The sequence below is a fragment of the Panthera tigris genome, chromosome B4, assembly GCF_018350195.1.
Source record: "Panthera tigris isolate Pti1 chromosome B4, P.tigris_Pti1_mat1.1, whole genome shotgun sequence".
Lineage (NCBI taxonomy): Eukaryota > Metazoa > Chordata > Mammalia > Carnivora > Felidae > Panthera > Panthera tigris.
Genome location: NC_056666.1, coordinates 80,205,884 through 80,218,110, shown reverse-complemented (window position 1 = coordinate 80,218,110; position 12,227 = coordinate 80,205,884). Strand labels below are relative to the sequence as shown.

At 42.1% G+C, this 12,227-nt stretch overlaps 1 protein-coding gene across 4 annotated transcripts in view; it reads left to right on the top strand.

The window, feature by feature from the left end:
• TESPA1 (thymocyte expressed, positive selection associated 1) overlaps positions 1-10,632 on the top strand; it is a 40,971-nt gene extending 30,339 nt beyond the window's left edge. For all 4 annotated transcript variants that reach the window (XM_042992476.1, XM_042992475.1, XM_042992477.1 and 1 more), the window contains 6 exons: positions 2,982-3,031; positions 3,669-3,722; positions 4,488-4,524; positions 4,786-4,884; positions 6,404-6,612; positions 8,882-10,632. In XM_042992476.1, the coding sequence (XP_042848410.1) occupies positions 2,982-3,031; positions 3,669-3,722; positions 4,488-4,524; positions 4,786-4,884; positions 6,404-6,612; positions 8,882-9,831 (1,399 nt within the window). In that variant the 3' untranslated portion in view covers positions 9,832-10,632. The remainder of the gene's footprint in view (positions 1-2,981; positions 3,032-3,668; positions 3,723-4,487; positions 4,525-4,785; positions 4,885-6,403; positions 6,613-8,881) is intronic.
• Positions 10,633-12,227: the final 1,595 nt, after the last annotated feature.

Sequence of the window (12,227 nt, the reverse complement as noted above, 5' to 3'; positions counted from 1 at the left end):
AAGGATGATTGACGGTAGCGAGAGAACACTTGATTTTGGTAATAGACATTGAAGAAGATAGGGAAAATGCATTCCAGATATGACTTTCTGAGTCACCACAGTGTTCAATTCTTAGGCTGCCAAGACCACAGACGAGACAAGATGAACGAGGAGCCCATATTCACCGGATACCTGTCCACTCTGTTGACAGGTGCTTGGCCGCACTTCTCAAATTTTATTTCAAGGCTCTATGGTTTCCATTTTCTTTCCAGTGCCAAATAAACATTCTCCGATAGCAACACGGTTTTGTTTTCTGACAGGCTCTCCAGGAAAACCTGCCAACTTCCGGAGTAATTTAGTGTCAGTGTCTCTCAGTGTATTGAATCCAGTGGCAGACCATTCTGCTGCAGGTCTAGATCATGTATATCTTCACAAACTATGCCTCTCCTTTTTCTTTCTCCTCTTAAAGCTCCCAGGGGGGGTTCTAGGATATGAGTGTGTTGCTTTTGCATCATGAGAGGTAGGGTTGGGAGCCCAGAAATCATCTGTGTGGACTTGAGCTTAAATCTCACAGGCAAGATCTATGGAAATTGCTGGAAGAAGCTAAAAAGAGTCACATCCTTCTTTTCACAATCCGATCCTCCCTCCTACTTCTGCTTAGGAACTCGCTATACAAGACAAACAGTACCTTGGCTCTCCTATTTCAGACTTGAGATGATGCAAAGGGATCTTTCAGTGCAAGACAGAGAGGAGCAGCTACGGATCTAGTTCCTAGTCATGGGTTTTATGTCCTAAGCATTAATACACGAAAGGCCTGGTACTTGGGTGATGGCCATGAAGTTTTCAGTCATCTTCAGGTCAATCAGTAGATCCAGACTCATGTCCGTACTTCTATAGTAGATTCCACCTACACACAGCCTACTGTCCCAAAGCTCATCCTGGGCTGGTCCTCATATAGAGAATATGAACATGCCTGCCAGGGCACAACCAGAGAAGAGACATGTAGGCTGAACACCCAACAAAACCTCGTATTTAGTGAATAGCACTGAGTTGTGCTTGGACACCCCAGAAATTTTACCTGCGGTATTCTTTAAAGTAAATTTTATTGAAGTATAGCATACATATCAATTGAATTTTTCTTTTTAATATAACTGTAGTACAGCTCAACACGTATAAGTTTCAGTTACACTAGATGAGTGAGTCTTAGAGCTCTACACAACATAGTGCCTATATTAACAGTGCAGTATTGTTAACAATGGAGTATTGTGTGCTTCGAAGTTTGTTGAGGGTAGGTCTCCTGTTAAATGTTCATTCTTTTTTGTCGTTGTGAAGCATTAATTTATCATACGATTTGTCCATTTTACAATAGAGATTTGGTGTCTCCCAGTTCTGGAGGGCTTTGATACTTCCATTACATGTAGCTACATCACAAGCATTAAATGCAATAGTCAACCTCACTATTCTAATAGTTGACTTTATATGTTGTGGTTCTTTAGTAGTAATAGTAAATATAAATTTATACTGATATTTTTAATAGTGTATATACTAACATATATGTTCGTAATATTATATTAAAATATGTTTTTGTGTCATCTGTTAGGAAGAGAAGCACATTTATAGAGTTACCCATTCTTTTTTTTTTTTTTTTTTAATTCAAGTTAGTTAACATATCGTGTGGTGTAGGTTTCAGGAGTAGAATTTAGTGGTTCATCACTTACAAATAATACCCAGTGCTCATCCCAACAAGTCCCTTCCTTAATGCCCACCACCCATTTAGCCCATCCCGCCCCCCACTAGCCTTCCAGCAACCCTCAGTTTGTTCTCTGTATTTAAGACTCTCTTACGGTTTGACTTTTATCTTATTTTTCCTTCCCTTCCCTTATGTTCATCTGTTTTGTTTCTTAAATTTCACGTATGAGTGAAATCATATGAGAGTTAACCATCCTTAATTAGCTTGTGTATTACATTATTTTATAATGTACCTTGATGTGCAGTTTTTTTTTTCATGAAGACGTAAAAATACAGATTTTGGAAAACATGACTGATTTTCCACTATTGAAAGGAAGGTGCCAATAAAAGATGTCTATATATGCAGTGATTTATTTTGCAAAACTTAAACACAACTTGATCTATGGGTGTTCAGTTAGTAAACTCATTACCATCAATGAGTAATTAAACATTTCACTGAGTGATTACATACTGAGGTTAGATTCAAAGCATCATGTGCAACTTCCTGTTTAAAAACTTTCAGGAAAATGAACGCTGTAAAACTCACAACATATTAGTCCTTGGAAGCGGACATATCTAGGTATCCACATCCTCTTATGTAATATCTGAGAACAGCACAGCAGCCAGGAAGCAGGAATGCAATCACCTGTTTCAGACACAGAATTCTTCCTGGTTGGTAAAACTGAGTTGTTTCTCACTAGCAAGTATGCTGATTTCTGTCTGTCCCTCTTGTGGAGATGGTAAATGTTTGATAAGACCATACCTCAAAATGTAAAATCAGAATCTCTAACCAAAACGCAGTTTCTGCTGCTTCCTGAGAGATATGATCATGGCTCAGAGAGAAGGAAGAGGGTGTGGGGAGTCAAGTTGACCTCCTCCTACAAGTTGAAAACTATCAACACTTGTATCTGTCATGTGGAAATTATGGCACCCCTAAGCACTGCTACTATAAATGTATTTCTCTGGTTTTGTTTCTCTGTTTTTTCTTTCCTGTTTTACCTAGCAACTGCAGACTTGTCGCTTTCTGAGCTGACTTTGGACGGAGTGGTCAGTACAATAGCAGCACAATCTAAAATACAGTGCACCCTAGTCCCACTTCCCCTGACTACTTCTACGAATTTGTCAACTAGCCACTGTGTCTTAGCTTTCTTCAACATAAAGGCAGTTAAGTACTGCTGGTTCGCATTGGAAAATTACATGAACTTGTGAGATTTATTTGAGGAAAAGCACCTTGGAAAAATGTAGTGGCTTCAACCCTCATTTTTGCTCCTCAGGTACTCTGAAGAAGGGTTTTTTGAGGAAACAGGACAGTCAGGCTACAGTGGTGAGTATAGGCTCTCTTCTTTCTTCTATTATTCTTCTATCTGGACAGTGATATGGCTGTGTGTGTGTGTGTGTGTGTGTGTGTGTGTGAGAGAGAGAGAGAGAGAGAGAGAGTATATATACATGCACACACATATGCACATATAAGAATGCTGACTGCCTTTTAACTGTCTATAAAACACCTATTAGTAGTCACAAGGCAGTCTACGAGGTCCAAAAGATAGAGTAAGCGTTGGCTCAGCTGACAGGCTGACTAGTACTCAAAGATTATCTTCTGTTAGTGGTTGTTCAGCTACCAACCACCGTTACAGGAAAAGAGCTTTATAAGATGTGTGTGTTTATGCGTGTGAGTGTGAGTACACACCTCCGTGTGCTCACTACCTGACAGAGGATCGTGTACATGACTATGTGATATAGGAGACAGGTTAATTACAGGTGATTGTTTCAGTCTTTCTAAATCAAAATACAAATGTGATTTCTGAAGTAGTGTATGTATAGCTGGGGGGAGTTTTGCAAACATGTGATGTCTGATGTGATTATGTGTTTATAGATGTTCGTGTATATAAATGTGTGTGTGTGTGTGTGTGTGTGTATGTGTGTGTAAGCCTGTTTTCTGTGACCTTTGCCTTATTCCACAGGGTGCCTCAGCCATGGAACCAGCTTCGAAGATGATTTGACCCTAGGAGCAGAGGGTAAGTGGCACAGCTCTCTGATGTTGGAATCAAAAAAGAGGTTATACATTAGATACTTAAGAAATGAAAGGGTAGAATGCAAAGGGAGAACTGTGGAAAAAAGAAACCCATTCACTGGGGTCTTATCTGTAGGAAAAAAAACAGTCTCGTTATGACGTAAGGTAAAACTCATAAAGCATCATGTGTCCAGACATACTTCCTCACCAACCTCACATGATGCCTACCAGTCCATCATGAGGGCTTTCATTTGGCTCCTGGGAAGATTACGTATAAAATCACCATAACATTGGCTGCCTAGACATCATTGAATCTGTATAGGAAGCGTAAAGCAGACTAAATACTGGGTATAAGAGAGAGATTGCCTGCAAGAAGATGACGGTTTAAATAAAGGATGGAGGTATTGCAATGTACCAGTGTCTCCCGGGACCTGTAGAGACTCACCCTGTGGGGCAGGAACACTAGCCTAGAAGGCTGAATGATGTTACCCTCCTCAGGACAGAGAAACTCTGGCCTAGACACCAATCATGGTTTTTATAAGTTCAGAGGCTTAGGGCCACTTGTTCTCTGCCATGTCTGCCCCCCTTCCAGGTCTATGTTTGATGATCTTTAGATACTCCCATGAAGAGCAGAGTTCATGGGGTTCAGCAAGCCTGTAGTAGTGGCAGAGAGGAATGGAGGGGGCTGAGTTTTAAGTTCAGAGAGGCAGCATAGGTGATTTTCATTTTCCCTTCTAACTTTCTTTTTGCCTTTTTGTTCCTTGCCCAGCCACACTGCTGGCCGCCAATGGCAAAGTCTTCTCCAGGTAAGTGTTAGGGTCACCCAGACTGAATGATGTCTCTGTCAGGAGCTACTGAACTAGGGTAGGTGTCAGAGTCAAAGAGATCAAACACAAAGAGCTAAAGGGTGAGATTTTCCAACCAGGAATGAGGCCCTAGACTGAGTTTGTGCAGTAGACGGTAGAAGGTACACAGCAGGGGGGTAAATATGCCCAGCAGAGCACGTCTTGGAACCAGGATGTAGACTGCTGACAAGAGTCATGTGACATCAGCTCTTATCCCTGCAGGAGTCTCCTGGAGACAGCCCGGCCCTTCCAGCTACTGGATCTTGGCTGCAGTTTGGCTTCCAGCAGCATGACCAGTGGGACCAACAAGACTAGTTCAAGGTAGATACCAGGTGTGGCAGGGTTGTACGAGTGGGGAAGAGGAGAGGCAGAAGAGAATGGAACCAAGAACCCTTGCCCATTTTTTCTTGGATACCTTACTGGAGATTCTATGCAGTCACGTACTTGAGAAGTATGTCCACATTTGCTTCAAGAACAACGGTCAGGGGGCAGTGCAGAGGAATCCATGGCTCAGAGCTGGAATGCTGTGTCAGAGGTGAACTTGTACCCCAGGAGGTGTAGTATGGGTATCACCACAGTTCCTAGACTTATAGCAATTGTTTACGGTAAATGCATTGATTGATTGATTTGTTGATTGAATGAAGCAATTAAATATTGATTCACTCAGGCAATTTTGTATCCCCTTATGCAGATGGGGCAATGACTATGTGAAATTTGAAAACGTGAAGCAAAGTGCTTGCCCCCAGGAGCTCCAGTCAAGTAGGGTGAACAAAAGACAAACACAAACAACTTGAAGGTGGAAAGTTATGAAAAACAAAGCAGTGTGATAACAAGTGTTTGGAATTTGGTGTCAAGGTTTGAATTTGAGACCCAGTTCTCAGATTTATTAGCCATGTGCCTATCTTTAGTGATTTGTCCTCACGAAGCCTCTACCCTGGCCACATCCCACTTCAGTTGAGTCAGAATCTCTGGAGACTCAGATATCTGTACTTTTTTACTGAAATATGCTTGACATACAATATTATATTAGTTTCATGTGTGTAACATAGTGATTCAACACTTCTACACATTACACTGTATAAGATAGGATAAGTGTGGTAACCATCTGTCACCATAACAATGCTGTTACAATATTACCGACTATATCCCCTATCCTGTACTTTTCATCCCCATGACTTATTCATGTGGAATGCATAGTTATTGAGCTCTAGTGTCACCAGCTTGGTGGTACACAGCTTTGGATGTAGAGACATGTTAGTGCCACACTGAGAGAGACAGAGAATGCTTGATCTTCTGTAATGCAGGGTTTCTGTCCTGAAAAAAATAGTGCTACAAAATCAGGTTTTGAACATTGGTTAATTTTTACCTCAGGGTAAGGATAAAATGAGTTTTGTGTTTCTTACACACTCAGTGCCTCGTTGTCCCACACAACCATCAGGGTAAGTTGAGTAGCAAGCCACAAAGCATTTGGCAAAAGCCAGCGAAATCATAGTATGTGCAGGTGGGAACTGACTGATTAATAACCCATAACCATAAGATTTCTTTAAATCTATGATGTTTTCAATTTTTTATATCCCTCTCATAGCAAATTTTCATTCATCTGTGATGTTTAAAGTACTATGATAGAGTCTAATTGGATTTTTAAACCAGGGCTGGGTTGTAATTCTCATGTTCAGACCAAAAATGTAGGTTCACGGAAGGGAAAGCTTTTCTCAAAGTCAAAATGGAAGCTAGAGAAAGGATCAGGAAGGTATGTAAGTCTTCTGACAATTTTATTAGGTACTCTGGATGACCTTGAAACTCAGAGTTGCCCCTATTTACCGAACCTCCCTCCTTTCAGCATCTCTGAGATTCTGGACAAGGTGCAAGAAGATGCAGAAGACATCCTCTTCAGTCTGGGCTTTGGCCAAGAGGACCACAAGGACAATTCTCGGATTCCCGCCCGATTTTTCACTACCCCTTCTCAGGCCAAAGGCATTGATTTCCAGCTCTTCCTGAAGGCCCAGGTGCGGAGGGTTGAGACGGAGGACCCTTGCCTCATGCTGGCCAGTGAGTGTTACCATAGGCCCGCTCTACTTCGCCGCCATTCACAACAGTGGCTCTAGATGCTACTTCCTCTTGGTCAGTTTCACCGACCCTTTGTTTCTTGTGTCTATTTCCTTTCTGCTGTTTTCAATGTGGAGAATTTTGATGTATGCCTCTCCCTCTTAAAGAAATAGTCTTGAAGACACTTCATATCACTATTACTTTCTTAGGCCTTCTCTCCTTTAGCTGAATCAAATGAGAACAATGTTTTTACCTCTTATCCCCATTTTTATTTCTCAGTTGGAATGATAGAATGTTCCTCATTTATAGCCACTGTATTAAAATCACTTCCCTTTAGGGCAATTGTTCTCATCAGTTGGAACAATAGAACATGCCTCATTTATAGCCACTGTATTAAAATCACTTCCCTTTAGGGCAATTGTTCTCATCAGTTGGAACAATAGAACGTTCCTCATTTATAGCCACTGTATTAAAATCACTTCCCTTTAGGGCAATTGTTCTCAAAGTTAAATATGTTAGATTGTCCAGAGACTTTATAAAACATTCATATTCATAGGCTTTTTTTTTTTTTTCCACAGAGGGAGAGGCTCAGGAGTATTTATTTTATTTTATTTTTTAAATTTTAATGTTTTATTTATTTTTGAGACAGAGAGAGACAGAGCATGAGCAGGGGAGGGACAGGAAGAGAGGGAGACACAGAATCCGAAGCAGGCTCCAGGCTCCGAGCGGTCAGCACAGAGCCCGACGCAGGGCTCGAACTCACGAACTGCAAGATCATGACCTGAGCCGAAGTCGGATGCTTAACCGACCGAGCCACTCAGGCGCCCCAGGAATATTTGTTTTAAACAAGCACACAGGATTCTTATGTGTAATCCTTAGACCACATCCAGGGTAACAATTATTTAAATTGTCCTGATTCCATACTAAGCAAAGATATGAGAGGACTTCTCTAGCTGGATGAGGGATAAAAGACTCTATTTGATTCTTTTTTTAATGTTTATTTATTTATTTTGAGAGAGAGAGAGAGAGAGAGAGAGAGAGATACAGCAAGCACAAGCAGGGATGGGGCAGAGAGAGAGAGAGAGAGAGAGAGAGAATCCCAAGCAGGCTCTGTTCTGTCAGAAAGGAGCCTGGCATGGAATTCAGTCTCACAAACCATGAAATCATGACCTGAGCCAAAATCAAGAGTCAGACGCTTAACCAGCTGAGCCACCCAGGTGCCCCTCTATTTGACTCTATATGTTAGATTATGTTTCAAATTATATTCTGTGACATCCTCAACATGATTGTGTTTCTGACAGTGTTGTTTCAGAGTCTTTGCATCAGATTCAACTTGAAATAATCTTGGTAAAATTACATTCCTGAGTTCGACCTGCTGCAACAATGATTTTGAGTTGGAGTATTTTCACAACCTTAGATGATTCTTATGCACACTAAAATTAGAGGATAATTTATTGAATTTATTTTAAGTGCCAAGTACATAATTAGATGTTAAATTCTGGAAGAACAGACTAGAGAAGAGGAACATGATTCTTGCCTTTTGGAAGTTTTACACCGTAATAGACGTATGGTTTATCACAGTGCTTTTCAAACATGGATATGCGCATGAATTACCAAAGGAGATTATTAAAATGCTTGAGATACAGTCTGATATTCTACATTTATAAGGGGTTCCTAAGCAGTGCCCATGCTTCTGGACCAGGGACCACACTTTGTGAAGCAAGGTCTAATAAAATGATATAGTCCATGAATAGGAGCCCCACATTGGGTGTAGTGTTTACTTTTAAAAAAATGATATAGTCCATCTAAATTTCTGTACCCTAGTCCACTGGCTAATAATTACCATTCTTCAAATTTGTCGCTGTCCAGAAGCCTTCTAGAACCCTAAAGTTTTGTTACTAAGAAAATGATGTTGATTTTGTCCTTTTTTGTCATGTTTGTCATCTAAAGCAAACAGTACTAGAAGCCATTGTTTAGAATATACTGACATCAGAAAGGATATGTTAAATCAGGATGCAGAAAAGCTCCTCATCCCATACAGAATTAATTTTTGGGCTGAAGGAAATCATCTATTCAGGATGGTGAATCAAGAAGTCAAGAAAGTGAAGAAGGGGGATCCTGGGTGTGAGAAATCTAAATGGGAGAAACACTGCTGGGAAATATGGCATCTTCTTTCTGAATTTTGAGCCTTGGGAAGGCTATTGAAGGAAGATATACAAGGGATAATTTACTGATGACCCCCAGATTCACCATCTTTAACCCTTGTGCCCAGGCAGGTTTAAGCAGGTGCAAACACTGGCCGTCACTGCTGATGCCTTCTTCTGTCTCTACTCCTATGTGTCTAAGACACCTGTCCAAAAGTTCACACCATCCCACATGTTCTGGAACTGCAACCCTGATGTGCCATCCATCAAGATTCTGGCTCCACAACCTGAACCTCAGTCACCCAGAGAGCGCCTCCGGAAAGCCATCTCCAAGATGTGCCTGTATACATGTCCCCGAGACCGGCTATCAGCACCCCATAATATCACCAAAAAGAACAGTTTGGACCAAGTGGTATGGGAAGTGATGGACAGAGTGAGAGGAGATAAACTGGTCTTCCAACAAGACCTTGGGTTTGGGCCAGGCTCAGAGGAAGATCCTGTTCCTCCCACCAGGGACACAAAGCTGCCCACTTCTTCTGGTCCATGTGCCCTTTGCCATAAAGAGGAAACACAGCAGGGGATATCCACAATGCAAACACCATCACAAACTCTGGATTTGAACCCAGAGGCAACCTGTTGCACACATTCTTTGCCCAAAGCAGATCTACAGTGGAGCACAGACCCTGCACAGGTGAAGAGAGAGCTGTGGGGTCTACAGGCCACCAGTAAGGAAGTCCATTTAGCCAAGGATGCGACTTTCTGGAAAAGAAAGAGCAGAGCAAGAAAGAGCCTGTTTCAGGAGAATCCCATGAGCAGGATGGTTAAGTCATTGGACTTGTCCATCATCCAGCAGAGCCAAGAGCACCCAGCACTGCACCCATCTCTAACCCAGCAGCTGCAGGACACTTGTGACTTGGAGGACATGAGAGGGTTGGGGGCAGGAGAGAGGCTGGCAGAGAAAGGCTTTGTATTCTTGCCATTGGGTAAAGGGAATCCAGGCTCCCTGTCCTCGCCAGATATCCCAATTCTTGAACTACATTCGGAAACTTTTGGGAGTAGGTTAATGGAGAAGGATTAATAGGTGTGATTTCTTAAGAGCATCCAGGTTTCCAGAACTTTTCTAATTCCTCATCTGATCTGATCTTCACTGAAGTTTCTCATCAAGCACACCTGTCTATCATTTGTGGGATCAGCACAAGAGTATAAATAGAGGTCGATTATACACTAAGCTAAACACTATGAAATAAAGTATGTTCTCTTCTACATCAATAAATATGTAACCATAAAGACCTGGAAGTCCAGGTTCAAATTTAAATTCTCAGACTCTTCGGATTTCTGTGCTAGAACACAGCAGTGTGGGCAGAGCCACTCCCTAGTTCCTGGACTGTCACCTTCTCTTCCCATGCCCAGATCTGTCCTAAACCACAAAGACTTTGCTTATAGATGTGTGAGCACCCCAGCCTGCATATCCAAAAGCTACACACACAAAATAGCCATCTACTCACAAAAATAGCCATCCGCTGGTCATCACTCATGCCTAGGAGTGCATTCGTTAGTCCAGAGGTTAACCTTTTAAGACAACAGATATCAGGCAAAACCAGTGCAATTCCCTGAAGAAGCCTTGAAGCCATCTGAGCACAATATCTGGGCATCCTTTGTAACCGGAACATGTTCTAGAAGGGGTAGTGCAGGATCCAGGTGGGCATATCATGTAGGTCCACCAACTCTTCATCCTGTGGACTCTCAAAAACCTAAGACCTCTCTTGCCTGGGACTATAGACAGTACTGCCATCAAATGCTGAGCTCTCTTGGGAAAGTTCTCAGACCCTTGCCACAAAGAGAAGCTGTGATGATTTGTAATATCGTTTGCATGTATGTCACCTCTCACTGGACATAGAGCTGCACCTCAGCTCCTGCGTTCCTCACTACCACATTCCTGCCAAGACAGAAGAATCCAAGTCTCTCAAGTACACTCAGCCTCTTTCCCCTATGGCCACCTGCCATCCAACACCTTTCCCCACTGGCTCTGGGTTCTGCTGGGATCTTGGTTACAGGTGCAAAGCCATAGTGAGGACGAAGAGAGCTGCCGGCCCAACAGTCCCAGACACCCCCACCTGTACCAGATGTGCCGGCAAAGACTCAGGCAGTAAGTGGGTCTCTCCCTCCTCTCTCTCTCTCTCTCTCTTTCCCTTCTGCCCTCCCTCAGGCAGTGATTCTCAGACCTGGTTGCATATTGTGATTGCCCAAGAAAATTTTTTTAAATACCCATGAGGAAGGGTCTCACATCCTGTGATTCTGATTTAATTGACGTGGCATGGAAACCAGTGCCTGACCTTTTGTTTTTAAGCCCCTCAGGTGATTCTACTATGGCTGGTTAGATACTTCTTTAGTTCAGTGGTTCTCAGACTTCAGCATCAGAATCACCTGGAGGGCTTATTGAACTACAGATGTCTGGGCCCAAATCCCAGAGTTTCTGATTGAGTAGCCCTGGACAGGGCCCAAGAATTCGCATTTGTAACAAATTCCCAGGTGATGCTGATGCCACTGGTCTTGTAATCACAGTCTGAGAACTGTTCTGGGGTAAATTCTGTATAACCTTCATATTCCAAACGTAGCCTGCAGACTGGCAGCCCTATAGCATCACTTGGGATTTTGTTAGAAATGTAGATCTCAGACCCCACCCCAGATCTCAGGAATCACAGTTTTATCAAGACCCTTAGGTGGTTTATTTGCATGCTGAAGTTTGAGAAGCATTGCCGGAGTTTTTAACCATAAAGAGCTACGTCCTGGCTCCTGCTTAGGGCTACATTCTAATCAGCCCACATCACCACATGGGGAAGACCCCGTGTATCTCGCAGCTATGTTCCCCTAAACTCTGAGCTCCTTCCAGTAGGTCTGATGTCCACAGTTCTCCTTCCCTTGTCAAAGAAGGATAACAAATCTCACATAGGTGGTTATTGCAGCTAAAATGTCTTTCCTTTCAATGCGAGTTTGAGTATTAACTGTGTCACTTAACTGTGTTCATTAACTTTGAACGCTTTGGCTAAAGATTCATTATTTAAACTAAGTATAAGTGAGGCTCCTGTAGTCTTTACCACCTATCCCCTAGGACCATAGAGAAGATGGCATCAGGAAAAAATTATTTTTCTAAGATAGCAGGACTTGAAATCCTTCTTGAATTAAGGCAATGAGTCTTGCTTAGAGTTCCTTCCATTTTGAATCTCTTAGTACTATTGACTGCACTTCCTTGCCCAATAGTCATTTTGGGTCAGTACTCGAAATTTACTGTGTTACTTGTCCAGAATCACAGAGATCTTTACATTTCTAGCTCTTCTAACTTTCTGTGATTGTAGAGCCCTAGTTGCTTTTCTTTCTCTCTTACTCATTACTTTCATCTCCAGATATATAAATTGTATGTATACAGTAGTCACTCACAAAAGAAGTAAATATCAGAAGGCAGCAATATATTATATA